This window comes from Brachionichthys hirsutus, chromosome 24 (assembly GCF_040956055.1).
Source record: "Brachionichthys hirsutus isolate HB-005 chromosome 24, CSIRO-AGI_Bhir_v1, whole genome shotgun sequence".
Classification (NCBI taxonomy): Eukaryota; Metazoa; Chordata; class Actinopteri; order Lophiiformes; family Brachionichthyidae; genus Brachionichthys; species Brachionichthys hirsutus.
In genome coordinates, this window is record NC_090920.1 from 4,566,312 (window position 1) to 4,582,075 (window position 15,764).

At 48.1% G+C, this 15,764-nt stretch overlaps 2 protein-coding genes and 1 long non-coding RNA gene across 6 annotated transcripts; 2 read left to right on the plus strand and 1 right to left on the minus strand.

Moving 5' to 3' along the window:
* The first annotated feature begins 92 nt into the window (after positions 1 to 92).
* LOC137911867 (proline-rich proteoglycan 2-like) lies at positions 93 to 692 on the plus strand. The gene has a single exon (XM_068756212.1). It carries the CDS (start codon positions 93 to 95, stop codon positions 690 to 692), a length of 600 nt encoding a protein of 199 aa, XP_068612313.1.
* Positions 693 to 4,932: 4,240 nt separating this feature from the next.
* On the minus strand, positions 4,933 to 9,822 carry LOC137912109 (uncharacterized). 3 transcript variants are annotated; one of them, XR_011106160.1, is made up of 3 exons: positions 9,450 to 9,822; positions 8,502 to 8,648; positions 4,933 to 5,193 (listed from the first exon to the last, which is right to left on the minus strand). It is a non-coding gene; the product is annotated as an uncharacterized lncRNA (long non-coding RNA). The 3 variants fall into 3 exon arrangements; XR_011106159.1 differs by having other exon boundaries at positions 9,716 to 9,775; XR_011106161.1 differs by having other exon boundaries at positions 9,467 to 9,490.
* On the plus strand, positions 9,454 to 11,743 carry pnpla4 (patatin-like phospholipase domain containing 4). 2 transcript variants are annotated; one of them, XM_068756464.1, is made up of 8 exons: positions 9,454 to 9,589; positions 9,777 to 9,861; positions 10,113 to 10,301; positions 10,617 to 10,711; positions 10,823 to 10,958; positions 11,057 to 11,122; positions 11,250 to 11,402; positions 11,548 to 11,743. In XM_068756464.1, the coding sequence occupies exons 3-8, from the start codon at positions 10,122 to 10,124 to the stop codon at positions 11,677 to 11,679; spliced, it is 762 nt and encodes a 253-aa protein (XP_068612565.1). In that variant the 5' UTR covers positions 9,454 to 9,589; positions 9,777 to 9,861; positions 10,113 to 10,121; the 3' UTR covers positions 11,680 to 11,743. The 2 variants fall into 2 exon arrangements, with proteins under 2 accessions (XP_068612565.1, XP_068612566.1); XM_068756465.1 differs by lacking the exon at positions 9,777 to 9,861 and having other exon boundaries at positions 9,537 to 9,589.
* Positions 11,744 to 15,764: the final 4,021 nt, after the last annotated feature.

Genomic DNA, 15,764 nt, shown 5'->3' on the forward strand with positions numbered 1-15,764 from the left:
AAACAGGAAATACTCACTGTGCAGCGGCGGGGGAACGTACGACCCGAACGAGGGAATACGGGAAGACAGGTAGAAACGAGGACGCAGAGAGGATGCAGAGTTCTGGCAGAGAGGCGGGTCCAGAGAGGCGGGTCCAAAGAGGCGGGTCCAAAGAGGCGGGTCCAGAGAGGCGGTTCAAGAGAGGCGGGTCCAAAGAGACGGGTCCAGAGAGGCAGGTCCAGAGAGGCGGGTCCAAACAGGCGGGTCCAGAGAGGCGGGTCCAGAGAGGCGGGTCCAAAGCGGCGGGTCCAGAGAGACGGGTCCAGAGAGGCGGGTCCAGAGAGACGGGTCCAGAGAAGCGGGTCCAAAGAGGCGGGTCCAGAGAGGCGGGTCCAGAGAGGCGGGTCCAGAGAGGCGGGTCCAGAGAGGCGGGTCCAAAGAGGTGGGTCCAGAGAGGCGGTTCCAGAGAGGCGGGTCCAGAGAGGTGGATCCAAAGAGGCGGGTCCAGAGAGGCGGGTCCAGAGAGGCGGGTCCAAAGAGGCGGGTCCAGAGAGGCGGGTCCAGAGAGGCGGGTCCAAAGAGGCGGGTCCAGAGAGGCGGTTCCAGAGAGGCGGGTCCAGAGAGGTGGATCCAAAGAGGCGGGTCCAGAGAGGCGGGTCCAGAGAGGCGGGTCCAAAGAGGCGGGTCCAAAGAGGCAGGAGCTGTTCAGGTGAGATGTGGAACAGGTGCGGCTCGTTCAGTTCAGCGATGCCTCCGCAACTATGCAGGGGCAGAAATCAGCCTGCAGTCACCATAGCAACCCTCACAGATGGAGTTTTAATGTTCAACCTTCAGATTTGTTCCTGACCTCATTCTGGATCAGACCCAGAAGTAGTAGTTTAACGTCGGACCGTGATTTTTTGTGAGTGAATTAAATGCACATAAAACAACTTAAGCCTCCATATATAAGTAAATGGGAAAAATCCGGATCGCGACGGTATCCGCAATCCGGCTCCGATCCGGATAAAATTCGGTGCTGACATAGAAATCCCCTCCCTACATGACCGTGTCCAATTCTAGAACCACCGGTCAATAATCAACTGAGATATTGAGGAACACATTTTGAAGCTCCATTGACTGCAATGTTAGCGGAAATTTCAAAGATCCAGAATTCAGGATCTCTTCTGGATCATCGCCGAAATTTAATCAACTGTTCCTGGCAAGATTCCCAACATTTCCTGAATTTTGTCAATATTCGTCTGCTTGCTGGCGTTTATCTGTCTGTCTGTCTGTTAGCGAGTCAACTCAGAAATTACATCTAGTTTTCTTTGGGGGGTTTTCGTTTTTCTTTTTTTTTATCAGATTGCATCATACGTCACGTTCTGTCAAACACCGGTAGGAAACAGAAACATTGACGGATTGCGAGGGCATCAATACCCCCCCCCCCCCCGAGACGGAGCCTAAACAGAGAGCTACAGCTCATTCCTCATTATTGATATGTAGAAGGGCCCCGCAGGCCTTCTTTTCACACCATCCTCCCATCCCATGTCGTCAGACGTTCTTTATGTCTGTTTTCACGCTACTCGCGGGATGCGAGGAAACATCGGCGTCACACTCGTCTTCCGTGCGCCGGAGTATCACACACACACACACACACACACACACACACACAAAAAGTGATGACGTAACAAATGATGGCAATTAAGGGAGGCAATTTGCATGTCTTGAATAAATTAGCGCTTGGATCGTTGCTCGTAGCGTTTGGTGTTCAGTGGGAGGGGGTTGCGCAGTATTTCTTTTGACAAGGCCCAAAATCAAAAGCCGAGCAACGATTACTTAAACATCAATAACAGCTTAAAGAGCGCGCGCCGCTCGCTAATTAGCACGCCTTTTCTCCGAGTCAATATTGTGACCGTGCGCATGCAGATCGTGATGTTGCGATTGAGTGGCGTTGCTTGCTGACTGTTCACCAATCAGGGTCTTTGGGGGGGGAGGGGTGCAAACAGTCGTTTTGTTTGTTAACCCCCCCCCCACCATGTTGCTTATATTTTTTGGTGCCAGTTTGTGTCCTTCCTTTGTGTCTTTCTCATGCGAGCTTCATCTGGTTTTTGGACTCCTGTCTTTGTCGCGCTTTGGCTCGCTTGTTGTTTTGGACCATCGAGATCGAGATCAACTCAACGCCTTCTGGACTTCCTCAACAAGATCAGAATACTCAAATACTCCTTTGCTGCATGCCTGATCTGCAGTCGGTCCTAATGTGGCTCATTATTCCCAGAGGAAGACGACGCGGGCCTTCTTCGGATTCTCCTTACCTCGCGGCACAATTTCACTCTCTCAATCGGAGACTGTCGGCAGACTGCTCTTACACACTCCTGTGCATCAAACACCTGGGAGCTGTCCTGAACTGCATTATTCAAGAGCTGCTGACACAGCAGCAATTCTCTCAGCGCCTGTTCAACCCACAGGTTTCTCAAGCCGCTGCAGCGATGCAGGAAGATCTGCTGCTGGTCTCAGAGCTGGTCGCGTGAAATACATTTTATTTCTGTAGCTCTTAGACCCCGTAAAACGTTATCTGAAGATCTAGATTCTAAAACAGGACAGATAAGATTCGTTTTGGTCAGAACACCTCCTCAAGGGCCATCGGACTCAACACAGGAGTACCACAAGGCTGCGTGCTGAGCCCATTCCTATTCTCCCCCCTTCACCTACGACTGCAGGCCTGTAGCACGTATCCGACTCCGTCAAACGACACAAAGATGATCGGACTCATCGTCAGCAGCAACAGTGACACAGCCAGACAGGGGAGGAGGCGCCGTGGCTTCGTGAGCTTTGCACCTGAACCCACCGCCAACCGGGATGCTCGGCAGCAGAGACTCCCGTTCCCCCCTTTGCACTGTACAGAGCGTCACGCTCCGTAACTCGTAATAGAAGACTCAGGTAATATAAACACCCTAAAAAGAGGAATTTGTTGTTTTGCCCCCAAGAGGAAGTGTTATTACTTTTTGCTGAGTCATGAATAATGGATCAGGTTTGCCTGTAATCCCTCGGCGATAACAACCTCTATCGGTGCGGAGAGAAATGCTGAAAATACAGACGGGGGGGGGCACAGATATGACCTCTTTTATGGGACACCCCCCCCGTGATAAACCCCAACCTTCCCTCATCCAACTCTGACATGACTGCCCTTCTATACTCACATCATCCGTTTTGTTTGCGCTCTGGCATGCAGGGGCCCAGCTCCAGATGAGCAGGGTTACTATGGCGACAGACGCTACAAGAATGCTTTATGTTCGCTGCACAGATGGACAGACAGACATAGGCATAGCATCGTACGTAACTGATTGTGTTGACGGGATGAAAGCGCGTCTATTTCAAACCGAGGTGCGCGTTGGGAGAGCTGAATGGCAAGTAGCTGCAGGACGAGCAGCGTGCGAAGATCAACTGCTCCCCCACATGGCGGCAGGCGGTACTGCATGTACCCGAACTCTCTCGGAGGACACGCCTACGCATCAGATGGAATCCAGCATGCCTTACACACACACACACACACAAACACAAAAACACTCCCCCAACACTAAAATAAGTCATCACAGAAAACAAAGCCGGTTTTCCTCCCCATTCGCTGGTTTATCATGACATTCTGTAGAGCGCACACCGTAGGAATAGGGGTGGGGGGGGGTCTGATCAAGATATTTATTAAGCGGTTTTGCAATTCCTCTACCTGCCTGGCATCTAAATCCGTCACCGTGTCGTTCCCCGGAAGCTGAATCAATGCAGAATATGATTGCATGAGATTCCCTTCCAGATAGTTAACTTTCGTCTGCCCTATGTGTATAAATATATATATATATATATATATAGCCAAAAAATATGTATGCATTCCAGTCTTAGCAACATCCTTTTTGCAGAAGACAGATTTTGAATTTGAACATGCCGACATGTTGCATCGGTTTTCTCCGGGTGGTCTTTGTTTTCTCACCCTCTGAAGATATAAAGATTTTTTTTGGGGGGGGGGGGGCACTAATAGGTGTGAATGTGAGTGTGAATGCTTTGTTTTCTCTCCCGTTTATGATGAGCCTGCCTCAGCAAAAGTTAGCTGCAGAAAGAATGAACTCTTCATTCCATCTTCTCGGTGGTTAAAAAAATGATGTGGCTTCATTCAATGGAGACATCAAATTTACCCAGCATGCTCCCCTTCCTCAGACGCGGCCTCTTGTTAACAGAGATCACCGAAACGCCGACAACAGCGTCCCTCAATATCCTACAGTCATTGCACACTTTGCAGGAACCGTTGACCCGAGCAGCCACAAGTCAGACTCTCCGAAAACCGATATTGCAGCTCCCATAAAAGCGGCTTCCTGTTATATCATGTCAAGCTAATAAAAATAAAACCCTCCATGCATTTAGCTCTTCGACAGAAATGCAGTTTTTCCTTTCCGCTCACTGAGTCCTCATCTGTCATTTTTCAGTCTTCCTGCTTTACGCAGAACCATACTGGTTTGAAATGTTTATTTCAAACAACGATGGTTTTGAGTTCAGAGAACGCCTGTGATCTGCAAACACTACAGAAAACACTAGTAAAAGCTGCATGAAAGAACAAAAGAAAAACTCCTGTCAGGTGTTTTTTTCTTAAAGAAAACCAAACGCTGAGTGGCGGCTTGACTTTTACGGGAATAGCGGCCTAAACCTTTCCAGGTCAGATTCACAGGGGAATACAAATAAGCGAGGGGAAAGGGCTTGCGGCGGAGAGACTGTTCTCCTCCGTCAAAAATCTCGTCTAAAAAGTGTACGTATTAGACGTACGAGACTTCCGCAGTGAAATGAAAACGAAAGCCGCCTCCTCCGACTCCAGACTTTGAGCGCAATGTTGGAAAAGGAACAGGAAGAATTCAGAAAAGCCGCAAAGAGAGTAAGGCGGTTTAAAAAAAGGTCTTAATGGAGTGAAGATCGCTTTATTGAAAACACATTTTCCAGGCATGCTCTACAGGGGCTTGCCCACTGGACACTTCCTTCTTAGCGCTCACCTTTATGTAAGCTGGAAAGGGCATCGATAGCGAGCTCTCTTTTGGAGCGAAGCTCCTTATCAGGATGCAAACGGAATACTGGAAGGGCACTCAAAGAGTCTGGGAATGCTGCTGAAGATTCCCTACAGCGTTTACTTTGATCCAGAGCTGCGTCGAAATCTGTTCGCCCCTTTTCCTTTTTCCCAGCGGGGGGGGGGGTCTCTCCGTGAAACTACAAATAAACAGATGCAAGGCAATGAAAAAGCCGAGTTCATTGGAGGAGGAAGCCGAGACGCTCGGTCGATTGCTGGCTCCCGACACCGAACGCTCCGTCTTCATTGATGTTTAGTGGAAAAAACAGTTTTGTTTTGTTTTTTTGCAGAATGATGGAAATAACGAAAAAAAACTGTAAATATTTGGATCCACATCAAAATATTTTAATGGATTCTTTCTGGGCCCTTGCCAAATTCTTCAAGCACAAATCCATACAGACATTTTAGACATTTTTGCTAAGTCCTGCTCAGAAACCAACCAATAATCAAAGGAATGGACGTGATTGATAGAAAACCAACGTTGTGTTTCAGGCCTCTTTTAATGGCTTCTGTTAATTATGCAGGCTTCCCTGTTCAGCATTTCCAGGCTGACTTGCAATCAATCGAATCGCCAGGAGAACATCTACTTTGACCTGGGGCTGAAGCAATACATCGGCGCAGGCCCGCGGATGCCTTGCTCGGTATTGATCGTTCTATACGCGCTCAAAGGGGGACACGCTTGGCGGTCTCATGCTGTGATCGAGGACAGAGAGCCTTGCGGCGCCCTGTTTGTAATCACTTTGTAATGTTATTCCAATTAGCCAGGACGCGGCTACGCTGCCCTGCAGCATGCAAACATGGAATGTTGTCATGTGTTATATGTAATGCAGGTGGGGGGCGGGGGGGGGGTCCCCGATAAACATTATGCACGCCGGAGAAATGCGACAACAGCCACCAGCAGCGGCCGTGACATATATAAAGATCTGCTACAACCACAATAATAGTTTCTATGGTGACCCCCAGTGTCCCGAGGCTCAGAAGACAAACACGATGATGTCAGAGTTAGGGATGCTATTTTCTGCGTTCCGGTTCATTAATTAAATATCAGGCGCAAGGTCAAGGCAAGGTCAGCTTTTCGCTTTCTTTGAAGTGGAGATCTGCTTTTATGGAACTCAGATCCAGTTCAATGAATATAACACGTCGAAACACGTTGAAGACAGTGGAGGTTTATCAGGACAGTGGAGGTTTGTCAGGACAGTGGAGGTTTGTAAGGACAGTGGAGGTTTGTAAGGACAGTGGAGGTTTGTCAGGACAGTGGAGGTTTGTAAGGACAGTGGAGGTTTGTAAGGACAGTGGAGGTTTGTAAGGACAGTGGAGGTTTGTAAGGACAGTGGAGGTTTGTCAGGACAGTGGAGGTTTGTCAGGACAGTGGAGGTTTGTAAGGACAGTGGAGGTTTGTCAGGACAGTGGAGGTTTGTAAGGACAGTGGAGGTTTGTAAGGACAGTGGAGGTTTGTCAGGACAGTGGAGGTTTGTCAGGACAGTGGAGGTTTGTAAGGACAGTGGAGGTTTGTAAGGACAGTGGAGGTTTGTCAGGACAGTGTGTGGGCCGCCGTGTGGTGCGGCGGCGTAACGCCATACGGCCGTGGCACTGAGCTCATAATGACACAAAGTCCCGCCGTCTCTTCGTCCCAATTCAGAGATGGAGTTTCAGCTTTATTTTTGGAAAAGGAAGATCAATATTTAATGAGTCAGGAAAACAACCCGAGTGTGAGAACGCGGCGCCGTAACTGGCTTCAAGGTCTGGCAAGCAGAAATAATTCATGACATATTTGACGTTTGGAATTTAAAGAAGCGACATTGTGTGTATAATTAACGCTTTTAAGTATAAGGCAAAGTAATCTCCCATCCCCATTAAAGGAAGGTGCGCTTGAACCCGAGGCTCTGCTGCGTCAGTCGGCCAATCGCCTGACGGCAACTCACACAACGGGATTGCACATAGACATTTAACTAAAGTGGGGGGGGGGGGGGGCGTGTGCACATGCGTCTGCACATCAGGCCGTAAAAGCTGTCCTTCTGGTTAATAGCAAATGGGCTGCAGGTGGGCGAGATAGAGCGCCGTTAATGAGGAATATCTTAATTAGCTTCTATGCTCCGACACCCCAGAAGCAGCCCTCACTGGTGCGCCCCCCCCCCCCCCCCCCCCCTCCACGCTATTAAATGCATATCGGTCACTTTTATTGTTCTTTTTTACGTATCCAGACGTGGAATGCCTGTTTGGCTTTTGGGATGCTGCTCTCTTGGTGTTGGATCCTCTCTTAGCCTTTTCCTCTCAAGCAAGCTGGTCGGATTTTGATTGGCCCAAATGCAATACAGGTCACGGCTTTCTTTCTTTCTTTTCTCTTTCCCCTCCTCCTCCGTCGCCTGTTTCCTTTTGTTCTAAGAATCACAAGCGCCGTTTTCCTCACTTCTGAATCTTGCAGGATATCCCATTTTGATTCCCTGACCTCCCCTTTTTTCTTGAGGAGACATGGTAGTATTTCAGAAAGCACAACACGAGCTCCCTCTCAGTCCCGTTTTCCATTTTACTCCTCTTTTTTTTTGCACATCTGCTACCCCCTGAATGTCAACGACCTTTATCGGCCGTGAAGCTGCCGTCACTCGAGCTCAATCTGTCGTGTCGTGTAAATCCAATCGAGGCCGCTTGTTGTGTATTTATGTCGAGGATCAGCTCTCTTTGAGCCAGTCGCTCGTCGTTAATTAGCGCAACGTGGATTTGGGATGAAAGGCCTCGTCGCAGCGAGGTCAGTAATCCTTGGCTCTGTGTATCTGACAGGTACACGGTTACTCAGTGTTGATATGATTGTCCTAATAATATGTCAGCGAGTCATCACCCCCCCCCCATCTTCGCATCCATAGCATTTCTGCTCCTCCGCATTTGCTTTTTCCATCATTTTGTTTTTTTAAAACTGATTCATTTTTATCTCTGTGACCTTGTGATGTCTTATGTGGAGGGGGGGGGGGGTATCTTCTCCTTAATCTGCCCATGTGATAGCCGTTAGCAGCTGATCTGAGCCCTCCCCCCCCCAGGCAAACCCAGAAACACACAACCCCTTCCTCGCAGGGACGTAACTCTGATACCGTTAACCTCCGCGAGGTTTCTGAAAGTCTTTTCTCCACGCGTCCCGAGGCTTCTTTCCGCTAACGGCTCCTTTATTAAGGCGAGTAATTAAATCACATCTCAGCGCTTTTGTGAATTTGACCCCCGCTGGTACTCGAGCAGCGCTGAAAGGAGTCGGTGTTAAAGCGCCCGCTGGCGATATTACTCAGCTTCTGGTTGGAAATCGCTCCTGAATAAAACAGGCAGGAAGCATCTGACTTGGGCTTTACGAGGCTCCGGTCGCCGTGGAAACGGCAGCGCTAATAGCATAGCGCAAAGTCCGCACAAGTTGTTTTCAACGAAAGATAAAAAAGACCCCCTCCCCGATTTGACGATGGAATGAACGTACGTGAGGCGGCAGTGAAGACGGCTCTGTTTTCTACAGCCCTCAGTCTGAACTCGATGCCGACAGACATGAAGGCGTGGCGGCGTCTTCACTCCTCTGAGATCAGGCCTCCTCGCCACGGCAGCCTTGCCTTGACTCCCATCCCAAAGCCTAAAGATAAAGGAGATTACAGAATATCATTCACAACAGTCACAGGAATGGGGGGGGAACATATTCCAGATGCAGAGAAATTCCTAAACCCCAGAACCATCAATGAAGTCTGTTTAAGCACCGCCTCCATTATTTAGAGAGCTCACAACGCCATCGTCTCCAGGGGACACGGTGTGGAACCCACCAAACGCACTTCAGGGTGCGCATTATCATGAGAAACATGAAATAAAAAAGGTGCAAAGAACTTCTGCTGACATGACAGGAATGAAGCAGAGAGCAAAAGGCAGGGAAGCCACTGGGAAATAAGTGCTGACTGGAGAGGAGCTGCTTTAGGTGGGGGACATGACAAAGTAGGGCGAGTAATCAAAGCTTCATTTGGCTATTTGGTGCATTATATCGCACCTGTGTGCAATTTATAACCCTTCAGGTTGAGATTATGCTTGTGCTTCATGTGTAAGAGCCATTAGAATGAATGCTATGAAAGAGCACACACGGTTCGATGAGCTTTTCAGTCATCTGGGGAACCTTTATTTTGGGGCAAGTTTTAATGCTTTGATGTTTCGACAACTTTTGGCTCAGAACCCAAGGTTAAATCAATGTTGTTATTTTACTTATGGATTAAATTGTAGTGAAATCTAAGTGAACGGAATCAAATGCGTTACCTAGGCATGGAGTTCGTCCTTAAATCGGTTTTATTTTGAAAATCTCGAGGCGGAAGTCGCATCGTTTCCTGTTGCTGAATGACGTACACTTTATTGACAAATCTTATTTATTGACCCAGCGTGTTTCCTGTCGTCTTACCCGTGACGCTACCGCACCAAGAAGCCGGAGACTTTGTTGTTGTTTTGATTTTTGCAACCAGCGCGTCGCCTGAGAGTGACGTCACTTCCGTCTTCAACGTGAGTTTCAAGTGAAGACAACGTGACAAATTACTTCCTGAGGTAAAACTGCCTTTAATACAAGTATTCTTTGCTCTCAACAAGACGAATGATAAAATACTGCAGTATTAATTATTCAGGCTAAGAGTATTTACTACTTCTGTGCAGTATTTCACATTGTCGTCTTACCTGTGACGCTAACGCACCAAGAAGCCGGAGACTTTGTTGTTGTTTTGATTTTTGCTATTAGCGTCGCCTGAGAGTGACGTCACTTCCGTCTTCAACGTGAGTTTCAAGTGAAGACGCGCGAGAAACGTGACAAATTACTTCCTGAGGTAAAACTGCCTTTAATACAAGTATTATTTGCTCAACAAGACTAATGATAAAATACTGCAGTATTATTCAGGCTAAGAGTATTTACTACTTCTGTACTTGCTTCTGTACGGTGACCTTACTTCTGTGCTTTTTAATTGGACCATTGTGTCTGCAAATAAAGATTTGATTTGATTTGATTTGTACAGTATTTCACATTGATTTAAATGTGAACTGCATCTGTGAGGATTTATGTCCCGTCTGTGTCCCGTAGGGACGGACGATGGCCGTCCTGAACCTGTCCTTCGCTGCGTGTGGATTCCTGGGCATCTACCACCTGGGTGCCGTGGAGGCCTTGTGCCGCCATGGCGACAAGCTGCTGGGCTCCCTCGGGTCCTGTGCCGGGGCCTCGGCTGGGGCCCTGGTCGCCGCGGTAACGATTACAGCTCCCGACAGGCTCGAGGTCAGTCTGATGGGCAAATCAAGGGCTCTGCTGTTAGTGCAGGCATTCTGAGCCTTAAAATGACGGATGGAACGGATGCTGACGTGTGTCGGATGCTGACGTGTGTCGGATGCTGACGTGCGTCGGATGCTGACGTGCGTCGGATGCTGACGTGCGTCGGATGCTGACGTGTGTCGGATGCCGACGTGCGTCGGATGCTGACGTGCGTCCGATGCTGACGTGCGTCGGATGCTGACGTGCGTCGGATGCTGACGTGCGTCGGATGCTGACGTACGTCGGATGCTGACGTGTGTCGGATCTTCCTGGCTTTTGCAGCGCTGCACAGAATTCACGTACGGATTTGCTGGCAACGTGAGACGGCAGCGATTCGGCGCGGCCACGCCGGGATTCGACTTCCTGCTCGCCTTACGGTGACTTTGCGACAGATCTGGCTAAATGTCGGATGCGTGACGCAACGTTGACATGTTTTGTTTTGTGTTGTTTGTCTATCCGATGCCCCCCCCCCCCCCCCCCCCCCTCAGGGAGGGAATAGAAGCTATTCTACCAACAGAGGCTCACATCCTGGCCGATGGGCGCCTCTACGTCTCGGTGACGCACGCCAGAAGTGGGAGGAACCACGTTGTGTCCAGCTTCGCCTCCAGGGAGGAGCTCATAACGGTGCACGCACACACACACACACACACACACACACGCACACACACACACATTACGGCCTAGCTTTGCTCCGATTCACTGATTGGCTGTGACGTTTGCAGGCTCTGCTGGCCAGCAGCTACGTCCCCGTCTTCGCTGGATTCAAAGCGGTTGAATTCAGAGGGCAGGTAACGCACGCTCATTTGCATGCAAGTATTGGAACTGTGCCCCCCCCCCCCCAAAAAAAGCACGTTTACTGCGACAACTTTGGTGTAACCGAGGCGGTCGTAACCCTCCGATCGCTTCCTGCGATAGAAATGGATCGATGGCGGTTTCTCTGACAGCCTCCCAATCCTGCCCGTGGGACGAACCGTCACCGTGTCCCCCTTTGCCGGGGTGCAGGACGTGTGTCCCGTCCATAGGGGGCGCTTCAACGCTCGCCTCAGACTGGCCAACATGAGCATAATGGTGAGCGCGTGTTTATTACTAAGGATTAGCCTCTCTGCGCATTTGCTGTGATTTTTCTGTCCCATTTCATTTGTCTGCCGTTACATGGACCCCCCCCCCCCCGACGCTTTGACCGAACCTTTACTATTGGCTTGTAATTCCTCAGCTCTCCGTGGAGAACATCAAACGCCTGCACTGGGCTCTGTTCCCGCCGTCCCCCGGCGGCATGCGGGCGCTGCGTGACGAAGGTTTCCACGACGCCGTGAGGTTTCTGAGGAGAGAGGCCTGGATGAGCTGAACGTTGTTTATTATTTACACGCCTGACGTCTATTATTATATGTAATTACTCACCAAATAAAATAAAAAAAGCATGCGTCCGCTTAGGATCCATTCTTAACACTCTGCCATGCTTCCATTCGGGAAGCATGGCAGAGTGTGTGTGTGTGTGTGTGTGTGTGTGTGTGTGTGTGTGTGCTATTGTGTTATTGTGTTATTATCTCACACATTCTGGATATTTTCTCACTGAAGCAGCGAGAAGAAGAACAACAATTGGCTTTTGCAGCCCCTCACAGGAAGTTCATGCTAAACGTCGTGGATGTTGGACGTCCCCTCGGGACAGGAGGATGAACTTTGACGCGCGGGACATTTCCGTTGGGCCCGTCTGCTGCTGGATTGCGACGTAATTTCCTCAGTGGAACTTGTGTGTGTGTGTGTGTGTGTGAGAGAGAGAGTAGCGCCACCCTTAGGACAGTCGACAGGGACACGTCCAGCCTGGATTTGTTTAGTAATTTATCTCGAATTCTAAAATATATTCGGCCTTAAAGACAATGAACGCGTGAGTGTCACGAACTATAAACGACGACACTGCAAATTCTACCTTTGGGGGGGGGGGACCCAAAATGGAAATGTATGAACGATTGTTACACATTTATAACTATTAATAGTGAAATGTTGCCTGGAAACGGGCCGCTTTATCAGTGTAATTACTGAACACACCTGAAAACGGCTTCCTTTGATGTCAAAGTGGGCGGCGCCGATCACTGCAGGAGAGACACTGCTGACGTTACACATCTAAATGTAATAAAGACGACAGCCTCCAAGGGGAAGGAAATCAAATTTCCATTTAGTGGAAATCGAGCGTAACAATTACTTAATGGTGGAAGACATTCTCATTTTCAGTAAAAAATAAACCCTCATTGTCTCTATGAAGTTGGGGGGGGGGGGGGTTGGCTCTCGCCTTTTGAGTTTTCAAAATGCAGATGTGCAAACGTTAGCGAGCGCGTCGTTTCTGATTTGCATTGAAACGTTTTTTATATGTTTATTCTAGATTGAGAAATATATATATATATATATTACAGTCTTTGTGGATAAAAGCTCAAGAGAAATAATTACGCATCGTTCCCTCGAGGTTGTTAAAGAGAATTGTGATGCATGTGCCACGCCTCCCTTTATCTAACTAATTACTTTATGCATTTAAAGGAGTCATTTGGAACTCATCTCCTGAGCGCTTCCTGCTTTGGCTTTATCCACAATGTACTTATTTTTTTATTTTGCTTTCATCTTCCGCACTTCTCACGTTCCTTTATTAACCATTAGCTTTTCTTTCCTCCGCGAGGATGAAATAACTTCCTGCCATAATATAATTAGCTCTGCATATTGATTGAGTGTATTTTGCTGACTGGATTGTAATATTATAATTCATTCTATTCCAACGGAACACCTTTTGATTAATGTTATATTAGTTTTAAACTTAATGAAGTCATCTCGTCCATGGACTAAAGCGGCTCTCTGAATATTGCATCCTGTGTGAGCGTAAAGTTTCCGGTAGGAATATTACGCCGCTGCTTCATTAGCATTAAAAGATACTTTTAAAATCACTCATGAAGTATAAGTACACAGACATGCTGCAATAACAATGAAACCTGTGCTGTAATAGCATTGCAACTCCCGTCTTTGTATAATGTTCCTCTCCTTCTGTAAAGCAGGTAGCACATGAAATATGAAGGGGGGGGGGGCATGAGATGAAGGGGAGGGGGGACAAAGACACACCTGTGCAGTAATGATGCCGTTCAATCCGCTCCTCCAGTCGCTGCTGACAAGCGGGATCAAGCGCGTCACTTTGAGCTGAAGAGCCATGGCGACGCGGCCTCGTCGCCATGGCGACGCGGCCTCCTCCACATCTGCGTCATTGTGTTGAGATGACACTCAACGCGTTCCAGCGGGCCGTTACTCCCGACTGCGCCGACACACACACACACACACACCTGAGATTGTTCAGTCCGGATCTCAGAATGCTACGCCCGACTTGGTGGACGATGTCCATCAAAGACACGGGATTCACAAAGACATGTCAAGAACGATGAAGGCGAATGAGACAAAATCTTTTTTTTTGTTTGGTTTTGTTGTTTTTGACTCTTCTTGAAAACCCATGAAATCCCACCTCCGGGATTATTAATCCACTCTTTTATGAGATGCAAATTGGCGAGGTCAGCCACCGTAACGGAGCAGCAGAGACACCCGGAAACTGCAGCATGATAAAATAGGATATAATAAATATATACTAAAGGATAATGAGAGAAGGTTACAGGTGTTTCATTTCAAGAATGAATGAATGAACATAAACGAGATCGCAGAAAAGCAATTCATCAAAGACTTTACATTTGTCAGCAATCGAAAAGGCGTCTCCTCAGTGAGTTCTAAGACCGACGGCTAAAGATCCGTCTCCTTCGTAAATCACGCTTGACTTGCGTGATTGAGGATCGTACAGCGATGAAAGTGTGTGTGTGTGTGTGTGGATGATTTAAGATTTTGATCCTGGTTGCCTGTATCAGATGCGGATTGCACTACTTAAATCACCAGAGAGTAGATAAGAGCAACGTTTACACAGTTTACACAGGCGGAGGCATCTCAACGTGTTAAAGAGAAGAAACTGAAGTAAAACTCATTTCTTCAGACCGTTAAGACATTTTGGTCCAATGAACTGAGGTCAAGGAGAATTAAATGTCCGTACAGAAGCAAGAGAACGACCATTGGCACCATAGTCCAGGTTCACACAGAGAAACAGTCCAGGTTCACACAGAGAAACTGTCCAGGTTCACACAGAGAAACTGTCCAGGTTCACACAGAGAAACAGTCCAGGTTCACACAGAGAAACAGTCCAGGTTCACACAGAGAAACAGTCCAGGTTCACACAGAGAAAGAGTCCAGGTTCACACAGAGAAACAATCCAGGTTCACACAGAGAAACAGTCCAGGTTCACACAGAGAAACAGTCCAGGTTCACACAGAGAAACCGTCCAGGTTCACACAGAAAAACAGTCCAGGTTCACACAGAGAAACAGTCCAGGTTCACACAGAGAAACCGTCCAGGTTCACACAGAGAAACAGTCCAGGTTCACACAGAGAAACCGTCCAGGTTCACACAGAAAAACAGTCCAGGTTCACACAGAGAAAGAGTCCAGGTTCACACAGAGAAACAATCCAGGTTCACACAGAGAAACAGTCCAGGTTCACACAGAGAAACAGTCCAGGTTCACACAGAGAAACCGTCCAGGTTCACACAGAAAAACAGTCCAGGTTCACACAGAGAAACAGTCCAGGTTCACACAGAGAAACCGTCCAGGTTCACACAGAGAAACAGTCCAGGTTCACACAGAGAAACCGTCCAGGTTCACACAGAAAAACAGTCCAGGTTCACACAGAGAAACCGTCCAGGTTCACACAGAGAAAGAGTCCAGGTTCACACAGAGAAACAATCCAGGTTCACACAGAGAAACAGTCCAGGTTCACACAGAGAAACCGTCCAGGTTCACACAGAAAAACAGTCCAGGTTCACACAGAGAAACAGCTTGGCATAAAGCAGCTCTCCTCCTCATAAATCCCAAGGCACTGGTGGAGGTGAGGTAAAAGGTCAATGAGGGTGTTGGAAATTAGCAATGACACTTGCGTCGTGCAGGAGATGGAGCCTTAAATCCTTTAACAAGGAAAGGGAAGCCGTCTGTTTATCCTTTTCCCAATTTCACTCTGCCTCGCTGCAGTCGTTCTAAACTCCATTAAACCATGGCAGAGAAGGTATCAGCTTCTTACGACCGACTGGTGCTGGGGAATATAAAATGTTTGTGCAGGAACAGAGTCAATTCTTAAAGTCAGCATGAGTCAAGAACGACGTGTCTGTTAATATAGCCTAAATCCTACTTTTCTTCAAACGATGAGACAAATTTATCAAAATGCACTTTACTAATCCCATAAAATTCTAAATCTATCGTGGTGATCGACCACAATCAACACGTTGCTGCTGGAGTCACTGAATCCAGAGAAAGAAAAATCTACTCAAGACCTCCAGCGATCGAAGTTACTGACAGCGGATGCTTTTCATGGACAAATC

Bases quoted from the DNA above. Each gene is read 5' to 3' on its own strand.
- pnpla4 (XM_068756464.1), top strand. From the start codon at position 10,122: ATGGCCGTCCTGAACCTGTCCTTCGCTGCGTGTGGATTCCTGGGCATC. The intron at 11,123-11,249 runs GTAACGCACGCT...TTCCTGCGATAG, and splicing joins CGGTTGAATTCAGAGGGCAG to AAATGGATCGATGGCGGTTT. The intron at 11,403-11,547 runs GTGAGCGCGTGT...GTAATTCCTCAG, and splicing joins TGGCCAACATGAGCATAATG to CTCTCCGTGGAGAACATCAA.
- LOC137911867 (XM_068756212.1), top strand. From the start codon at position 93: ATGCAGAGTTCTGGCAGAGAGGCGGGTCCAGAGAGGCGGGTCCAAAGA.